The sequence below is a fragment of the Monomorium pharaonis genome, chromosome 7 (genome assembly GCF_013373865.1).
Source record: "Monomorium pharaonis isolate MP-MQ-018 chromosome 7, ASM1337386v2, whole genome shotgun sequence".
Lineage (NCBI taxonomy): Eukaryota > Metazoa > Arthropoda > Insecta > Hymenoptera > Formicidae > Monomorium > Monomorium pharaonis.
Window position 1 is genome coordinate 5,511,687 of NC_050473.1, and position 17,961 is coordinate 5,529,647.

Sequence of the window (17,961 nt, forward strand, 5' to 3'; positions counted from 1 at the left end):
TTTTTTCCGATGCAAGCTTGACACTTATAATATCTAGGCAGATTTGACAAGGGGATAACAAAGAGAAACGACGTCCGCTGAAGCAATTGGAATTGTCATAATTACCATAGCTTCATTGTTGCGGAATTTGTCCGGTTTCCTTCCTCGATAAATATATAATATGAGTCGTGATGTAAAAAAAAAAGGGAAGGAAAACGGTTACATCGATCGGTGCCGCGCGCTTGATGGTGTCCTCTCTTTCTCTCTCTTTTTCTCTCTTAAAGTAGAGATCGCCTAACGCGCGCGCGGACGCCTTGGCCCACAAGAGAGGTGCCGACCTCATTTTTATTACAATTCAAACGCGCCCTCCCACCTGCCCCCCTCTCTTCCTCTCCCCCGCTCGCAGAAGAAATGTCAGCGATTGTCGACGGAATCGGGCACACGGAGAAATCTCTTTCGTCGATATGAATAATATCGCCGGGCCGCGCGCGAGTCGTCGGGAATTTCTTCTGGTGACACGCCCGTATTGTGTTCCGCGATTAAACTGATTTGATTTCGCGGGAAGGCGCGCGCGCTCACTCGCGGATCGTTGACTTAACCGGTGCGCGGCGGCGGCGGCGGCGGCGGCGTGCACCACCACCTTGTTACCTGTACCGCACGCTTTACTTCGCTCCTATTATCGCGCACCGGAGTGAGAGTGCCACACTCTCCGGGGACGCGTGTACTGTCAGCCGCACAATGAAGAAAGTGGAAAACAACGCGGCCGTCGTTTAAGACACTTATATTAAGGGAAAGTCTGGAGACTGGATCGGGTATAGGAAATGCGGATGTGCGCCGCGCGCTCTTTCTCGCGGGAGAACGACGCGGCTATCTACGGCGAAATCGAGTGTCGGGCTTTGCGTCTCGCCAATCTAACCCTTTGTGTGGCAGTGGCAAATACGAGTGTACTCTTGCCCTTTTTTTTTATTTAGTTTTACTATGTTGTTTACACACAGAAAATTTTATTGTAAAAATTACTGTGGTAAATAGTGAGCGCGAACCAAGGGAGGAATTACGAAAACTTTTACTATGTTTTTTATCAAGTTATTACCACAGTATTTCCATCACTTGCGATATAATTCTCTGAAATTTCTTCTTATGATCCGTGGCTACTATCGTACATAATAATTTTTACTATAAAATTTGCCACGTGCAGTTTAATAAAAATAAATATAATTTTACTATTTTTTAGATAATAATGCTTACCTGTTTCTTATGGATTTTGTATCATATTTAATTATTAATAAACAAATAAAGTCGGAAAAGAGCTATTTAAAACAATGTCATTTCTTGGAAAGTATTTAAGATTAGAGGCTGAATATTTTTTACATGTCGATAATTTTTTTTCAAAATTTTTCGTATGCTAAACTTTTTAAATAAATAAATTAGTATAAGACTTACATTAATTTACTCCTATATTAAATTGCTATTTTGAAGTTTTGAAATCTGACTTCAGATTTGCAATCAGCGACTTATAAAACAGAAATGCAAGATTTTATCTGTCAGACAGAAAAGATGCGCCATACAAAAGATTAACGATGGGCCACTAAAGCTATTGTATAAATCTTAAATTATTGCTGAAGTAAACTCAGTATTTATTTCTTTTCAAATACGAGTTATGTCATTTTAATTCCTTCAAATTAATTAGTGTCTTCTAGTTAACGTAAATTATTATTTAATATACACCTTTTTTCCAGACTCTTGCCTTTAAATGTTAACTTTAATTACTTTCACAAAGTAAAAAATTACTAAGTAATTACATCTCTCTTATTACATATTACTTTAACAACATTTCTGTATTTGTATAAAAGTATTTGTATGATTGTTTATTACAAAAAAATAATTGTACATAAATGTTGCAACTCATTACTCTTAGATCTTAAAGCTGACATTTTAAATTACAAAAAAAAGGTTCAAGTATCGATCAAACACCTTTATTCAATAATCTGAAAATGAAGTTTTTTATACTTGCAAATGAGTATATAAGTAGAAGATACATTATAAACAGTATGTTTTATTATTAATATTGCATTACGAAAGTTTTTACAATTAATTAGAAGAAATATTTTTTTTATTGAACTTAATGTTATGTGTTTATTGATATTTCTATATTCTCTTTCTAACGTTTATAACTTATACATTATGGTTAATAGCGATTAATATATTTGTTATATGCGACTGAAGATTTTGGTATTTGGAAGAAATATTTTTGAGGAAATAAAATTTAAAAAACAAGCGAAACAATTTTTTAATTAAAAATAAAATTGTGTAATACTTTTTAGAGTGAATTTTCAGATTGTTTGTTAAAAAACTTGCATACAAATAGTGTAACTGCTCTCTAAATCTCGCAGAGCGGTAAATTGCGCTCGAAAATTGCACGAGCGAACGATTTTCACTCTTTCAGAGTGACGTTTCACTTCTTGAGAGTATTTAGAGAGTATTTGCAGTGCTTTCAGTTTTTTGGAGAAGAGGGGAACTCGTCGAATGCACTCGTCGCGCCGGAGGAGGACCGATACCTCGATTTGCACAATTTGAGCAAGTCGGATTCATCACGCCGGCTCTCCAGGAGCGAGATGATCCGAGTGCGCGCGAATTGCCAAGGCGCGTCATGATATATTCGTTGCCGCGTATAGCGAGCGTGTCCTACGACGAGCTAGCTGTTCTAACGGTCTTCCGCCTTGACCGAGTTGAGCGAAGTCCGTGTCAGATCCCAGCGTCTTGACTTTGACTCCGTTTTATCGTAAAAGTCATTTCCACGATCAATTACCCGACCGTGAAGCAGCGACCGGCGAGTGCGCGGTTCGTCCTCTTCTTCGTTGTCGTTGTTGGCCGCGACGACGCTCTGCGGCACGCGGATCAGCCGCACCACGTGCTGAGAGACGCTTGGAGCTTCTCGTCGCGTTCCCCGTTCGCTTCCCCGTTTAAAATCCTCAAGAAAGAGAGAATAGGCGTCCCACCCGCGTTTTCCGCTTATAGCCTTTCTCTCTCTCTCTCTGTTGGAGCGAGGCCAACTTCCTCACGATGAGCATGCGATTCGCCTCCTTGAATCGTTAACGCTTTAACCTTTCGCGATAACTTGCGAGTTACCGAAAATAAATCGATGCGAAATGTGTCCCCATTATTATCACGTCAGCCTTCGATAATGATTTGTGTGAATTATTCCGGCTTTTAGAGATACGAAGCTGTACGGAGGTTAATAAATTTCGTTTTTATCTCGTCGCCCCGTTGTTGTACAGAGTAACAATCGACTTCCGTCGTTTGCGGTGAATTTACGAGGGTCCGAGAAGTGTGGTATATGATTCGCGGTTTGTGTGCGGCGCGATGTCCCGCGTCGCGTCGAGCTCGCGTTGTTAAAAAGGTTCTCCAAGTCTTTTCATCATGTAAGAAACTGGATCAAATTCTCGGAATAAGTTTACGATTATACTTAAGCATTCCGAATTTGTCGAATTTTTTTTACGTAGTTTTCTTAAATATCACTTTCAAAAATATCATGGAAATATTATAATATTGAAGTTAGTAAAGAATTTTTTTTTTAATAAAAAATAAAGTTTCACGCCGCTTCATTTTCATGTAAGAATATGAAATGTTTATGAATTTTTATACAATTTTCTCTGAAAATGACGTCACACTAAAGAAATTAGCAATGACGCTTATTACTACATTTAAATTATTATTATTATGAAATATTATTTTTTAATTGTTTTCATCAATATTTATTCATATATTATATAAAGGAAATAATTTAAAATAACTAATTATCCTTTAAATTCTAAAGCCGGTTTTCATTTTTAAAAATGCCAAAAGCTATTGTGCCAGAAAATATCGTATACGAGCGGAAAGTTACGTGACCCCCCTTCAATTTTTTCAAGCTGAAAAACCTGCTTAATGGCAAAACGTCACATCATCTTCGGGGCTCGTGGAAAAGTCCGGATGAGGAAGTGCGAGCGGTCGGGGGCTTCACTCGAGGTCGCGCACGAGCCGCGTGTTCTGCGGTTGTTTTCCTTAATAGAAATCACGTGTACACCCGGGAGAGGTGCAGATGTCTTGTTGGGCGCCGCGCGTGTTCGCAAACAATGAGCGGTAGAGGGAAAAAAATGGAGAGAGGAAAACATTACCGCGCATCTCGCGGAAACGCACATGGAGCGGCCTAAATAATAGTAAAACTTTGACGTTCGCGGCTATGTCAAGTCGCGTTGAATCTCTCTCTTTCTCTTCGTTTGGCATTTAAACGACGGCTGTGAGGAACATATGCATTTACAAGCGTCTATTTACATACGCGGCCGCACACAAAAGCATTAATAATTTATCTTCCCGAGAGTGCTAGTCTATGATAAAGTGATAAATTTAAAACGCAACGCCGTGCAAAGCGTACGTACGTTTTTTGACATTGCCGGATGCAATATCGTCCGGCACGTGCGAGTAACGACCCTGAACGTGTGTAAGTATATCAGCGCGTACAAAACAACCAATACTTTCACGGATTGTGCGCTTGCTCGTGTGTCGGCGCGGATGCAAAGTGTAACACTCCGACGTTTTTCCCTTCTTTTTTTTTTATTACAAATCATTATGCGCGAGTATGTCTTGCCCGGCGCACCGTGTCGTCGGTCTCTCTGTGTGCGACACGCATGGAATACACTCAGTGCGAGATAAGCCGAGTGCAACATGGAAACACGAATGCCAAGCAAAGTGCTACGGGACATCTAAATATCCGTCAACATTAGCGCAGCCGCACAATATCGTCCCAATTCGTGTTCGGCGAGGGTGATCCGCGTTCCTCCGCGAGTTCTCCTACGGCGTACACTCGCGCGCATTATAAATGCGCTTGACGATACGTCTTAATTTGTCTTTTAATCCTCTCCTGTCCGCGCGCGCATTTCACGTTGATCGTAAACCGGCCGCATTAATCAGCCGTCATTCGACATGTCGACATATTCGAACATGAGAACATCGGTCTCTCCTCCCCCTCCCTTCCTCCCCTTTCCGGCTTCTCCCTGCGCCGAGAAATCGCGTCAGACTCGCCGGAGCGTAGACGTAGAATGGTACAGTGGAGCAATAGTGGTGGTACTGGTAGCGATAGTAGTAGTGGAAGTGTACACTCGCTCTCATTAGCCATGGTGAGTGCTCGACATGGTGTGGTACCACCACCGCCGTCGCCGCGTGGCATAGGTGGTAGGTTCGTTCTATCGACCGAGCGAGCGAGCGGCTCGGCTCGGCTCGGCTCGGCTCTTTCGTCCCGTGACCTGACCTCGTCTGAACCCTCCGCCGCCGCCGCCGCCGCCGCCGCTGCTGCTAGCTGGCTGCGCCTCTCCCTCTCCCTTACTCCCCCTTTCTCTTTTCTCTCTCTTTCTCTCTCTCTTTCTCTCTCGCTCGTTCTAACGCAATCACCTCTCGTGGCGTTACGAGCGCACAGCCGCTCTTCTCTTTTCTCCCTTGCGCGCGCGCGCGCGTGTTCTTCCTGTCCTTCCTCCCTCTCCCCGATATCATCGCCATCGTCGTCGTCGTCGTCGTCGCTGGTGCTCCTCGCCATGGTCTCTCGCCTCCACCCTTGGCGGTAGAGCTCTATCGCGCTCTCCTCCCTGCTCTCCATATGCGATATTAGCGCGCCCGAACTGGAGCAACGCCTCGAAACTTGCGAATCGCGTAATCCGCCTCGCGCGTTTGCGCTTATCTCTCTCGCTCCTCTCTACGGTTTTTATTTTCCGCTCGTTTGCCTCATTTCCCCTTTCTCTCTTTTCCCCTCCCTTTTTTCTTTCTCTATCCGTTGGTCGCAGTTTTCATTTTTATTTCTTTTGTCATCGTTTTCATTTTTCTTAGTTTTTATTTCTTTCTTTTTTTTATTAATGCTCTTCTGATAGCGCACGATTTCTCTCGTATCAATTGCCGCGTTCCTTTCCTTTTGTTTTTCGAGCTCGACGCAGCTGCGTTATTGCTGCGTTGCAAAAAATTCGCTGAATTGCTGTACGCGTGTATTGCAGCGGAGAGCAACGCTGGGCAGGGCACTCCCTGACGTAATCGTGCAAATTAATTCGACTCGCCCGACAGACCAGCGCGAGAAAGTTATCTCTATTCTGTATCACAACTGTCGCCCTCGTGACAACACGGAAATATCTTTCGAACGAATTAAATCCCTCGATTTTTGTAAAACAATATATAGTGTCGTTTATTGAATTATTAAATATCTCTTGAAGAATGCATCTATATGTGTGCGCCCGCATTGTGTCTTGTTTCAAGTTTAAATTTAAATCTTACACAGCTAAAAGTATTTTGTATCTCTGTTAGAACCTTCTCTACGTTAAATTTTTTGTATTGAATTTTTAAAATACTTGATTAATATGATTATATATTTGATTATTTTGCAATATTTTTTAATTGATTCAATGTTTCTTAATATCAAAACAATTTATGGATAGCGAACAAATAACGTCAAAATGTTATACACATATAGAAAGATATTTCTCTAAGAATTTACTCTTAAAATTATGGATGGGTAATTTTGATAAAATGTAACCAAATTATATTATAAAATTTAATAAAATAAAGTTTAATAAAATTTTACTTTAATTATAATAAAATTTTTTGAAGCAATCTTGTCCCACTATTTTTAGAATTAATTCTAAGAGAAAATCATCTCCGTGCAATTTTAAAATATTAATAATAAGATACATATAAATGTATGAAAGTGTAAACGTGTTAATTTGACATGTTGTAAACTTAATTTTATTAAAGAAATGTGCTTCCATAACTTACTTCCAAATTATATTGAGAGCAACTTTTTTCTGTTAATTTTGTACGTAATATTTGTGTTACTCTTAAAATTTCATCTTGCGTTAAATTAAAACAAACACTTAGGTAAAAAAAAGGTTTAGAGTGTATGTGAAATGTATTTAGTTCAACACAAAATTTTTCACCGTGTACTTATGCTTACATGTTTCTATTCTCTCTAATCGTGAAATCCCATTCAATTTTGCTCGGTCTCTACATTCTGTATATATTTCTGTGTGTGTATATATACACACAATTTCTTCGAGCTGTGTGTAATTAAAATTATAGCACGGTGCGTAGCTGAAATTGTAGCTCGGTTTTATTCGTTCACGAATATGAAGATCGCATTTGAGGTAATCGCAGGATGGAAATTGCTTCTCTCTCATATTTAAGCGTTAAATGAAGGCGCTCACGAGCGCCGCGGCCCTTAGTCACTGGATTATCCACGTGCGATTGCGACCGACTTACGTTCACGCGGTGTTCTTCTCTCACACACACACACACACACACACACACACGCGCGCGCGCACATATTTAGAGAAGTTTTGCGCGCTCAATAAGGCAGCGGGCAATAAGGTAGTAGTTGTAACTACACCTGTATTACATAGCACGTTCTCAATTTTACTTATCCACGACAGAAATTGCTCCAAACTTTGCTGGACGGAGATATACACGTAAGCGTCGCCGTCGTCGTCCAATTACATCCCCGGGAATATCATCCCTCGTTCGGTGAAATACGAATTTACGAGTTAAAGTGGCCTGAAGTACGTTTTTCGAAGTGCGCGCATGCATGAGGGACCTTATTAATTCCAGCAGCTCCTTCAAGAAGGATAATAAATAAGATCGAACGCGCACGAGAGGGCGAAACCCAGGGGGAGGGCCGTGCGTAAAGAGAGAAGCGTTGACGAGAGTTCCAGGGAAAAAACGGCGTTCGCATATCGGAAACCTGTAATATATCGGGAACCTGTGCATTAAAAGGGAGAGGGCGACGGGAAAAGTCTCCTCGGTAATAATAACGGCAAATAGCGGGAAAACGCAAAGCATGCGAATAAAAAAAAGAATAGAAAGAAATAGTAGTAGCGAGCCATTAGAGGGTATATAAAACGCGACTCTCGTGTGCCGTGGACGACGGGGCGGACGCGGCTCAGGGTCATTTTTCAAGGGGGTCAAGGGGAGTCTACGCCCCGAGGTCACGCTTATTAATACCAACTTCTCTAATTCAAATTAAAAAACGTGCAATTTTCCTCGTTCTTTCTCCCCAAATGCTTGCCTGGCTTGTTGTTGAGCCAATTGAAAAGATTGTCAACCATTATGCGTATACATAGCGTTTTTTTATTGATGTAAAAATTTTTCAAGTAAAAATTATTATCATTTAAAAGCAATATTTGGTAATTAAAAGTAATATTTTTTAAGAATTACATTTTTTTTAAGTAGTATGGAACGCGCGTCTTTCGCTTGGTAACGCTCCCTTCTTGTCTCGTTTTAGATTTTTATTCTAATAAATTTTAATAGAGTCTCGCTTACGTACTTCATTGCGTAACGTTTATCGAGAAAGAGAGAGAGAGAAAGATAAAGCCTTTCAGTTTTTTAGATAAAAAGATAATTATCTTTATTTTCAAATTACCCTTTTTATTTACTTCTTATTTATTAAACCGTATGCGTGACGTCTTCCGCTTTGTGTGGCCTTTCCTCCCTTCCGGGGGAGTTTTTTTTTTGTACTTCAGTAAACTCTTGCTTACGTACTTTATTGCGTAACGTTTATCGAGAGAGACAAAACCTCTCAGTTTTCTCAGGTAAAAAGATAATTGCCTTTATTTTCACATCGCCTTTCTTATTTACATTTTGTGTTAGCTTTATCGAGGTTTCTGACTCTAGAATTTGGGGGAAAAGGGGGGGAGCGGTTTCCGTAGATATCGATATTTTCTCCAAATCGGCATGACTCTTTCGTTGTACACACACCGGATGTTCCGCCGCGGTGCGGTAAACCGTCCAACGCCCATTTTGCCCGAAATGTATTCCGGTTTTCTCTCCCGGTATCACGTCGTTCTCACAATGTCACGACCGTCGTGCGTGATTCCGGCACGACGTCACGGTCCCATTGACGCCGACCCCTCCGAGAGAGGAAGGCACCTTAAACGGGCTCGTAAAACATTTTCGTGACCCCTTTTTCGCGTAACTGGACGGAACAGAGGCGGGCGTGCTCTCTCGGTTTCCGGTGCTGTCGAAAGCCGTCGATGCCTATCGCACGTTTCGTGCGCCTCATGTGTAGATGTACGTGTTCGAGACTTAATGTTTTTAGTCTAGAAAAATTCGTGGAAATTTTGATGAAAGCACGCTTTATTTCTTTTTTTTCTTCTCGTACTCTTCCAGGATTTCTTTAAAGATAATGTAACCTTTATTGTCTTCCATGTCAATGGTTTTAAGATTTTCTTTCACACTTAAGAGCTCTGATAAGCATGCAATTCATCAATAAGTAAAACCCATGGTCATTATGCCATTCGTATGTTTCTAGACTTTTGGAGAGAAATAAAGGGGCGAAAAAAACGGATTTTCGATTTTATTTGTTCGAAAAATAAAAAACAGTAGTATTCCATTTTATTGCAGTTGAGCTGTATTTAAAAAAAAAAACGAAAAAATATATTTGCCTCTATTTTACATTTCTAGAAAATTAAAAGCACAATTTGGGACGCGTGAACCAGCAGTCTCGCGTTTCGGGAGAACGTTTTAATGATAATCGGAAAAAACGGAGTACGTCGTTATCCGGCCTGATTTCGTCGCCTCGCGCAGTCAGCGAAACGTGGGGGATTCTTTGAACAAGAAACATTTCCATCCGGATCAGGGAGATCGCCACACGGCGCCAACCGAACGGTTGAAAGGGAACCACCCTCTCGGGGTCTTGAATCTCCCCCTTCCTTTCGGAGACGTACAATTTCTCGTCTCTCCGAAGGACTCGGTTTAGGACCCCCTTCCCTCCCCTCTCTAATCCACGACCCTGGTGCGCCTTTATCGAAAGTGGTGGCGCGGAGGACGGCTTTCAAGGCCTCGTTTCGTATTATTATTTGTTCGCGGAGATGATACGTCTCCGTTCTCTCTTTCTTGATCGTCTTGCCCGTTCATCCACGAGACAAAGGAGATCGCGTCCTTCTTTCTCTCGAGGCAACTTTCCCCGAGCTAAAATTTTCGAGAAAAAAAAAAAAAAAAACTTGTTTCGCGCTCCCAAAAACGTTCTCGTCGGCCGTCATCCGTGGTGGCGAAACGAGCCAGCCAGCCAACCAGTCCGCGGTTGCAGTCCAGGAAACGACGTTTAATACAATTTCGGGTAACGCGACCTGGACGATGAGGCTATACCGGTCGCGGGGCAGCAGAATTTCCTGACGCGGAGGGTTGGCGGCGGTGGGAGAAAGGGCAGAAGAGGGCTAGGGAGGAGGAGCCTTGGGTGCCGCGCATGAACGAGATAGATACGCGGCGTGGTGGGAGGAAGAGGTAGGGAGGGAGAGGGGCAGATGGTATCGTTGTGTTGTGCGACGGCACGACACGAGGTCGCGGAGACGGCCGAGCGCGAGCCGAGTGCAGCCGAGCAGGGTGGGGACCAGCGCCACCAACGGGCGTTCAGTAGCTCTGTTCAGTCGAGCCAGCGCCGTAGGCCGGAGCGGAGGTCGCGAGATCGCGGAGAGTACCTCGAGAACGGGCAGGAAAACGAGAGAGAGAGAGAGAGAGAGAAAGAGGGAAGAGAGTGTTCGTGGAGGCGCTTGATACGCACACGCACGGTTGCTGCACGACGATCTGACCGAGCGAAGAGAGAAGAGCGCCGAGGTTAGGTATAATAAACGAGAACGGGGAGATCGAAGAGGCGAACAAGTTGGCAGAGGGAGTACGAGCTGTTTCTTCTTCCTCTCCGCCGGATTGATCCCTCGCACGAGAGCAGCGTCGCCCGCAACCACCAGCATCGACGGACACGACGATCGTCACGCGTGCAGCGTCTCGTCGCGTCTCCGGGAGAAGTCTCTCGTTGCCGCCGCCGCCACCGCCATCGTTCCCTCCCTTCGTCGGCCGTTGTGGTATCTGGCGGCGGATGGACGCCGGTAAAAATGCGGTGGTGACAGTGACCGGATACCGAGGAGCGGACGGACTCTGGGGCAATTCTCAAGCGGCAAGCGGGTAATTATCGTCGTTGTCGGTGTTACGCCGGTACGGTCGATCGAGTCGGCAAGCCGGGTGAGCAAGAGTTCGAAGGAGAGAGATATATATATATATATATATATATATATATATATACATATATAGAAAAAGAGAGAAAGAGGGGGAGCAAAGGGTACTCTCTTCGCGACTCAGCCGGAAGTTATGACGAGCTCGCGCTTCGTTCAAGGACGTAGAATTGTTCGCGCGCATGTGTCCAGTAGTGGGATATAGTGTCAACGACAAGTCGCCGCTCGCAGATCTGGATACCTTGCTGTCGACACCCGCCGGGCCCGGATTGTCTCATGTCAGGATGGCGCTGGCGCGGTACGTACAATCGTACGGCTCGCCGTTGTCGGAGCTAGGGTGGGTCTTCGTTCGTCCGGGACTACCAACCGGGGAGGAGGGAGGGGAGAACGGGGGGCGACCAAAAGAGGGCGACGGACGAGCGGTCGGGGGGGAAGGGGGAGAGGAAGGGAACCGGCGGAGTACACCATGTTCGTGTTTCATCGGTACGCGCGTACGAAAAGTGCGAATCGCATCGATCGCGCGCGTGCGCGCGCGCGAGAGAGAGAGAGAGCCGGTTCTTTCTCCCCGCCCTTGCCCTTCCCCTTTGTACCGGCTGCGAAATCCGCGAGGAGATGCCTCCAGGATTTCCGGAATCCCGGAACGATCGTTTTCCCTCCCCGGGGAACGGAGCGCAGGGGAAGCACGTGGTGGCGAAAAATAGAGATATCGCGATCGTAAAAGAAAGAAAGGCAGGTCCGGATTCTCGCAGCCGGTACGAACACGGGAGGGTTGGTCGGTTGGTTCTCGTGCTCCCGGGATTTCTGCTCGTGAGATTCCAGAACGCGCTTGCCTCGCCTGTCGACGAGGCGGAGAGCATGGCGACGAGCGCGACGGTCAACGACCCGCGTCGTCCCTTCGACGAGGATAGCGGCCGAGTATCGCGATGGCCATTAGCCGTTCGTTCGTCCGTCCGTCCGTCCGTCCGTTCGTTCGTTTGTTCGTTCGTTCGTTCGTTCGTTCGTTCGTTCGTTCGTTCGTTCGTTCGTTCGTTCGTTCGTTCGTTCGTTCTTTTGTCCGTCCGTCCGACCGGTGTTCCTCTCCTCCCCCGTCGCGTTGATTCGCGTTCGCGCTGGCCGACTGGAAAGTTCTTGGTCAAGTCGCGAGCGAAGGAGCGCGAATCAAGGTGAATACACCTTTTTACGTTAGACGCCGACCTTCCTGAGGCTGCCCCGCGATGTGGGCAGCTTCGTCACGGCTCGGCGATTCCGGCCTGGCTTTCGTATAGACAGGTCCGACCGTGAACGCCAAGAGAGACTCGATGGAATTCGAACGTAGGAACGTTCCTTCAGCGCTATCGTGCCTTCTCTCGTTCGCTCGTTCATTCGTTCGTTTTATTCCATCGTTTATCCGCTCGGTGCGGGAAGACTCGTCGCGCGACGACTAGCCATCGCCGAACGAAAGCGGAATGTTCCGCCCGGAAATGCTCGGCCGGAAGAGGATTCGATTTCTCGGATATTGTATTACTACTCGGCACTTTTACCGAAAAATATCACTTTTCACTTTTTTCTCGTACGTCAGCTTTATTTCTGAAATACATTGAAAAAGTTTGATAATAATGATAATAATGGCCAAGCTTTGCCGGAATGATTTTAATTAAATATTTGCACAACATAATCAAATATTTACCAATCTATCGATAAGCGGTTATCAAACGGTTGTTAAATGTTGGTAAATATTGATTTGATTATATTAACCAAAACTATTTAATTGAAACTATTTCACCAAAGCTATCATCATAGTTTGATTATTATTACCAAGCTCTTTTAATATGTTTTTATGTCTGTATATTTATAAGAATTTTCCCTCAAAATCATGACGGTCAATGGATTTTACATATAATTGTTACTTTATAATAGCATAGGGTCGGTTGTTTCAACTTTAAGCCTATCAGGTAAGCATGTGTCTATCTTCATTTTTTTCTAAATAAATAAAGACAGACTCATACTTACCTAATAGATAAGTTTACCGAGAAACTGGAATAACCGGCCCATAAAATACTCCACACAATGAATTTCAGTAAAATTTAACTAAATTGATTTATGATAAAACGGTTTGCTTAAATTTTACTAAAATATAATTTATGGTAAAATATTCGGAAATCTCTGTTGTCCCACGGCTACTATAATTTTGAGGACAAATTCTCCCTGTGTGATTAATTTTAAACTTCCAGCAAATTTCCAAACACTTTATCGTTTTAGAAATAGACTGATATACTAATTATAATATGAAATGACATACGTACATTTGTAAACGATTTATATGTTATATCAAGATCAAATAGTCGAGAAGTTTTGCGCGTTTATGTTGACTTTAGAATGGTCAAAAATGCAACGAGTAACATCTCACTCTCGTCGCTCGGCCGTAACACTTTTTTTGCTACGACTTTTATTAAAAGCGCTCTCTACCGGACTGTACTCCTCAAACTTTGAAAAACTTCATCGAGGAGAGGGAAAATATTTTTGAGACTCGCGAGCGCTTGCGTCCTCGATACATCTCTCTGTCGTGACAACAGACAAAGAAATTTCGTTGCCGTTACATTTTCGTTATCTCCTCTTATCGACTTGGACCAATACAGAGACACTACTAGATTGCTCACAAAGACGAAAGTTGTATTATGGTTGGTTTATCTCGAAAATAAAACGCTTTTGTATTTTCGTATTTTTTTAAATACGAGCATAACGAAATCTTTGTTGTCCTGCTGAGCGTTGCGCGAACGCGCTCTTGAAGGAAAAATTTCTTTTGGCTGGATTGTATCGAGGTTTTTAATTGCACGTCACCGTGTGTATGTGTGATCGGAATGTGTATCGCGGAAATCGGTATTTCTAGTTTCGTCAATAGGACGGTCTAGTTACCGTTAGTCATATTGCTTCCTGCTTCTTCCACGATACCCGATTCGAAGACGATGAATCACAGAGCTATAGTTGAATTCTCGGATCTCCTGCGTCAATCTTTTATCTGTTTCTCTTTATCTATATCTCTCTCTTTGTTTTCTTGGTCTTCCGCTTTCTTACATCAATTGCAACACTTTATTTTTAGAGACGAGTGTCCTTGACACTGCCACGTTCTTTCCGTAAATGTAAAAACTATTCCTGGGAACTGCTGCAATTATCCCGCATCCACGCTTGTAGACTTGATTGATTTCGATAAAATTTTATTGACGCGTTGACTAAACGCGTGTAATGATCACCCGTGACACGCGTCTGGTTTTTTCAATTATTAATAACCGGCATTATCAAAAATTTTTCTAAGCGTTTGTGAAAAATAAATGTTATTTGTAGTTTCGTATCACACAAATAGTCAGATAACAATGCAAAATGAGAAAAATAATAGAAGAAAAATTATAAATTTTTGCCATATTTATTGTACTAGTCTTATTTAATCATATTACATTATATTTTATTTATATGCTTATATGAAAATTCTTCTGGGGCGTAGACTGTAAAACAGTATAAAACTGGGCAACGCGTTAAAATAAACTTCACGAAGTTTGTAGCACAGATTCCGTTTTGCTGCAATAAATGTCGACGCGTTTAGAAATGTCGCGTAATTTGGAACGCGACACCGGAGCGTGAATCTGCAATGCCGTGTTAAATTCAACAATTCCGTTAAAATCCGTCCTGAGCTTAATAGTAAATTCAGCTTTAATTTGATTTAAAGTTTCACGCTTGTTCGGGTTCATTGGCGATTACTTCGAATTTAGGAAGTCAAGTATTTTTAGTTTTTTCTCACTGTCGAAACGTCATTACCCGAAAAAATAGTTAATTTTTGTTGTTTTAAACTTAATCTCAATTATCCCGGAGATAGTCATATTTTTTTTGCGCAAATGATTTGAAGTGTTTCTTTATACTTTAGATAAAAGTCACTGTTAATAATTATAACATATTATTGATATATATTATACAAATTATTATGTATGATTGCTTTACAATTTATTAATATTAAATATTATTACGAATATAGATTTACTCAATATATTTTCAAAAAGAAATCAAGAAAATAAAAACAGAATTTTCTGTTAGAATTAATTAAAATCATAATAGCTATGAGATAACATAAATATATTATAAAAATTTCATTATAAATTATAATAAGAAATGTAGTTTGGCATGTAAAAATTAAACTATAAATTAAAAACGAGTCTTCGACTATACCTAGATCTTCGTGCTGATATTTGTACGTAATTTTATATACTTTTTCAAGATGATCAGACTACGCACTGAACAAGTTTTCTTGCGAAATCCAATTATAAGTTGAATAAGAATAGTAACGATATTAATAATCTATTTATTTCATAATGATGCTAACAAGTGTTTCCTTTTTACCCACTTTCTTTTCTCCCCTCAATACTGTAAAAAATTTGTTGCGAGAAATAATATGAAGCGCGAAAATTCTATTTTTGCCGACCGAATTAAGCTTGTCTTTAATTAGTCATTTTATAAATGCCATAAATTAGGTAAAATTTCTTGAAATCTATGTTGTTTACCACACTGAAACAATTTTATAATAGCATAATAAAGTCTAGTTATAAAGTTTTGGTGAAATAATTTCTATTAAATATTTAGTTAATGTAACCAAATATTTAGTAACCATTTGTTAACTGTTTAATAATTGATTGCTATTGACGTGATATAATTACTAAATATTATAAAATATTTGGTTATATTAATCAAACATTTAATTTAAATGATTCCACCAAAGTTCGATTATTATTACCAAGCTTTTCTTTAGTACATGATTTTGGGTAAAGTCTTAAATTAAATTATTATAATTTTTTAATGGATACTTTATTTTAATTCTCGGTAAAAGAAAAAAAACTCGAATTTTCTTGCTGCTAGAGGGAAAAAAATCAGAATAACTGTTGCTGAATTAAAACCCGAGCGTACCATTCGCATTAATGTATTAAGTGAAATACGCAATTCCGGAAACGTGTTTCAGGATATATTATCGCAGCTTATCTCCAGCCGACTCTAGCTTACGTCTGCATCTTTCACATCGTTGCGTTGGCTACCTGCGCACATTTCCGTATCTTCTTGTAGTTAATCGCGCCCGTAGCTCCCGTCGTGACCTTCTCGCCTATCGTGCCGAAGATTTACGGCTGACTGAAGTGTACAGGGTACCTTTTAGTCTTGTTCAGGTGTGTTTTTTCCATTCTTTCCACGAGCACTTAATTTCTCGATGATCTTTGACTGTCACATCACGGAAATGGCGCCATTCATTTCTAAAAAAAAAAAGTATTAAATAGTGGCCTAATGTTGAGTGAATGTTAAGTGAATTAATGTCAATTAACTATTTGGTTAACATAACTGAGAATAATTTTGTTTTCCTAAATTTTACTAAGTTTTACTAAAATTGATTACACTTGCTAAGTATTCAGAAAAACAAAATTAATTTTACTTGCATTAATCAAATATTTAATTGGAATTATTTCACTCAATATTTAATAGTCGTTATAACTTTTCAAAATATCATTTATGACACTTCTACACAACTTGAAAAGGGGATGGCAATTTTATTATTTTTATTTATTTACTTATTCATTCATACGCGTGTCATTTGTCGTACGCACATAACGCGGACACTTGGTCAACATTAAGAACCTTAGCCGCTCGCGAGGAACGAGCTTCTAAGGAAATGCAGGTACAATTTGCATAAGATCGTTACTTCGCCGGCCGCGGCGGTTGAAATCCCGGCCGAAGGAAACGCATTGATGCGCCTCTAAACGCGTCGTCACGAAAGGAAAACCATTCACGGCGAAACGGGCAAGGCCGTGTGTGCATGCCTACCCGTAATAATAATTCACCGGGAACTATGTAGCGACCGTTGTCCATCAATCATTTCGCAGCTGTCGCGCTTATCTCTAATTCCTCGTTCGCTCCGTTCGCATAATGCCGTTGGCGATTGATCCGACGGCATGGCGGTGGAATTTAGCGGACTTACCGGTCAGGTAACGCGTTTCGCGTTTTTTTTTGTTTTTTTTTTTAAATATGAAAATGCATTAAACCGGACGGCCGCGGGGATTTAACGCTGGAAATATTCCGACGTCAGGATTGCCCGCGTAACAAACTTTATTGAGTGCAATTAGCGCGGGTCACTTGTCCCCTCCTTCTCCTCCCACGTGTTCAATCAAAAGTTTTTCGTGTCCACATTTAAATTCCCGATTGCCGAGGTGAAAAAGTATTTCGAGTTTAACCACTAATATTAAAGATCTCGGAACAATTTTTAGAAATGTAAAATCGCGATTCTATTAATGTGAATTGTTATTTTATTATGTCTTTATGTATTATAAATTTGACCTGTAAATTTCCCACCGCGATTTATGTAACTTTTATAACACTAATTTGTAACTTTATTTGTTTGTGCATTTCTAAATATAGTAAAGAAAGTTGTACAGGTCTATTCTTACAGTTTTATTTTGTGTCGTTCCATATTTTTTTTTGTCATGTAACATTTGTAGTAGTTACAGAATTGGACGTTGATTTTATGAGAATTGCAAATATGAAAGGAGAGAAAAGAATTTAATATTTACGACTGTAATTATATATTAAAACAATTATGATTCTTTTTTTGTATTATTTACATTTATTAAAGAAACAGCAATCATTAAGATTTAAAAATAATTATCATCAAAGATGGATTATAAATTTTAGTTATAAACTGTGTATAAATTTTGGCACACCGAAAGAATTTTTTCTTAAAATTTATTCTCAAACTCTGGTAATTATGGGATAATTTGTGAGCTCGAGGAGCTACTATTTAGTAAAATTTAATATACTTTTAGTAAATTTTACTGTACTTTTAGTACATTTTACTAAAAAATATAGTAAAATTTCTTGAAGTCACACATTATCCCACAATTACCAAATTTTGAGTTGCAACCACTTGTTTGATATTGATCAGTGTAATTATATTGTATGTTATTATTACCAACATTATAGT

At 41.0% G+C, this 17,961-nt stretch overlaps 2 protein-coding genes across 4 annotated transcripts in view; both read left to right on the forward strand.

Moving 5' to 3' along the window:
• LOC105835532 (origin recognition complex subunit 2) overlaps positions 1–17,961 on the forward strand; it is a 100,646-nt gene that overhangs the window by 65,982 nt on the left and 16,703 nt on the right. The gene's annotated exons all lie outside the window — the stretch shown is intronic.
• Positions 10,384–17,961, forward strand: part of LOC105837163 (protein roadkill) — a 47,801-nt gene continuing 40,223 nt past the window's right edge. Inside the window, exon 1 of one of the 2 annotated variants that reach the window (XM_012681707.3) lies at positions 10,384–10,938. In XM_012681707.3, the coding sequence (XP_012537161.1) occupies positions 10,853–10,938 (86 nt within the window). In that variant the 5' untranslated portion in view covers positions 10,384–10,852. Of the gene's footprint in view, positions 10,939–11,064; positions 11,284–17,961 lie in introns of those variants that run through there. The other variant, XM_012681705.3, reaches the window with a different exon arrangement.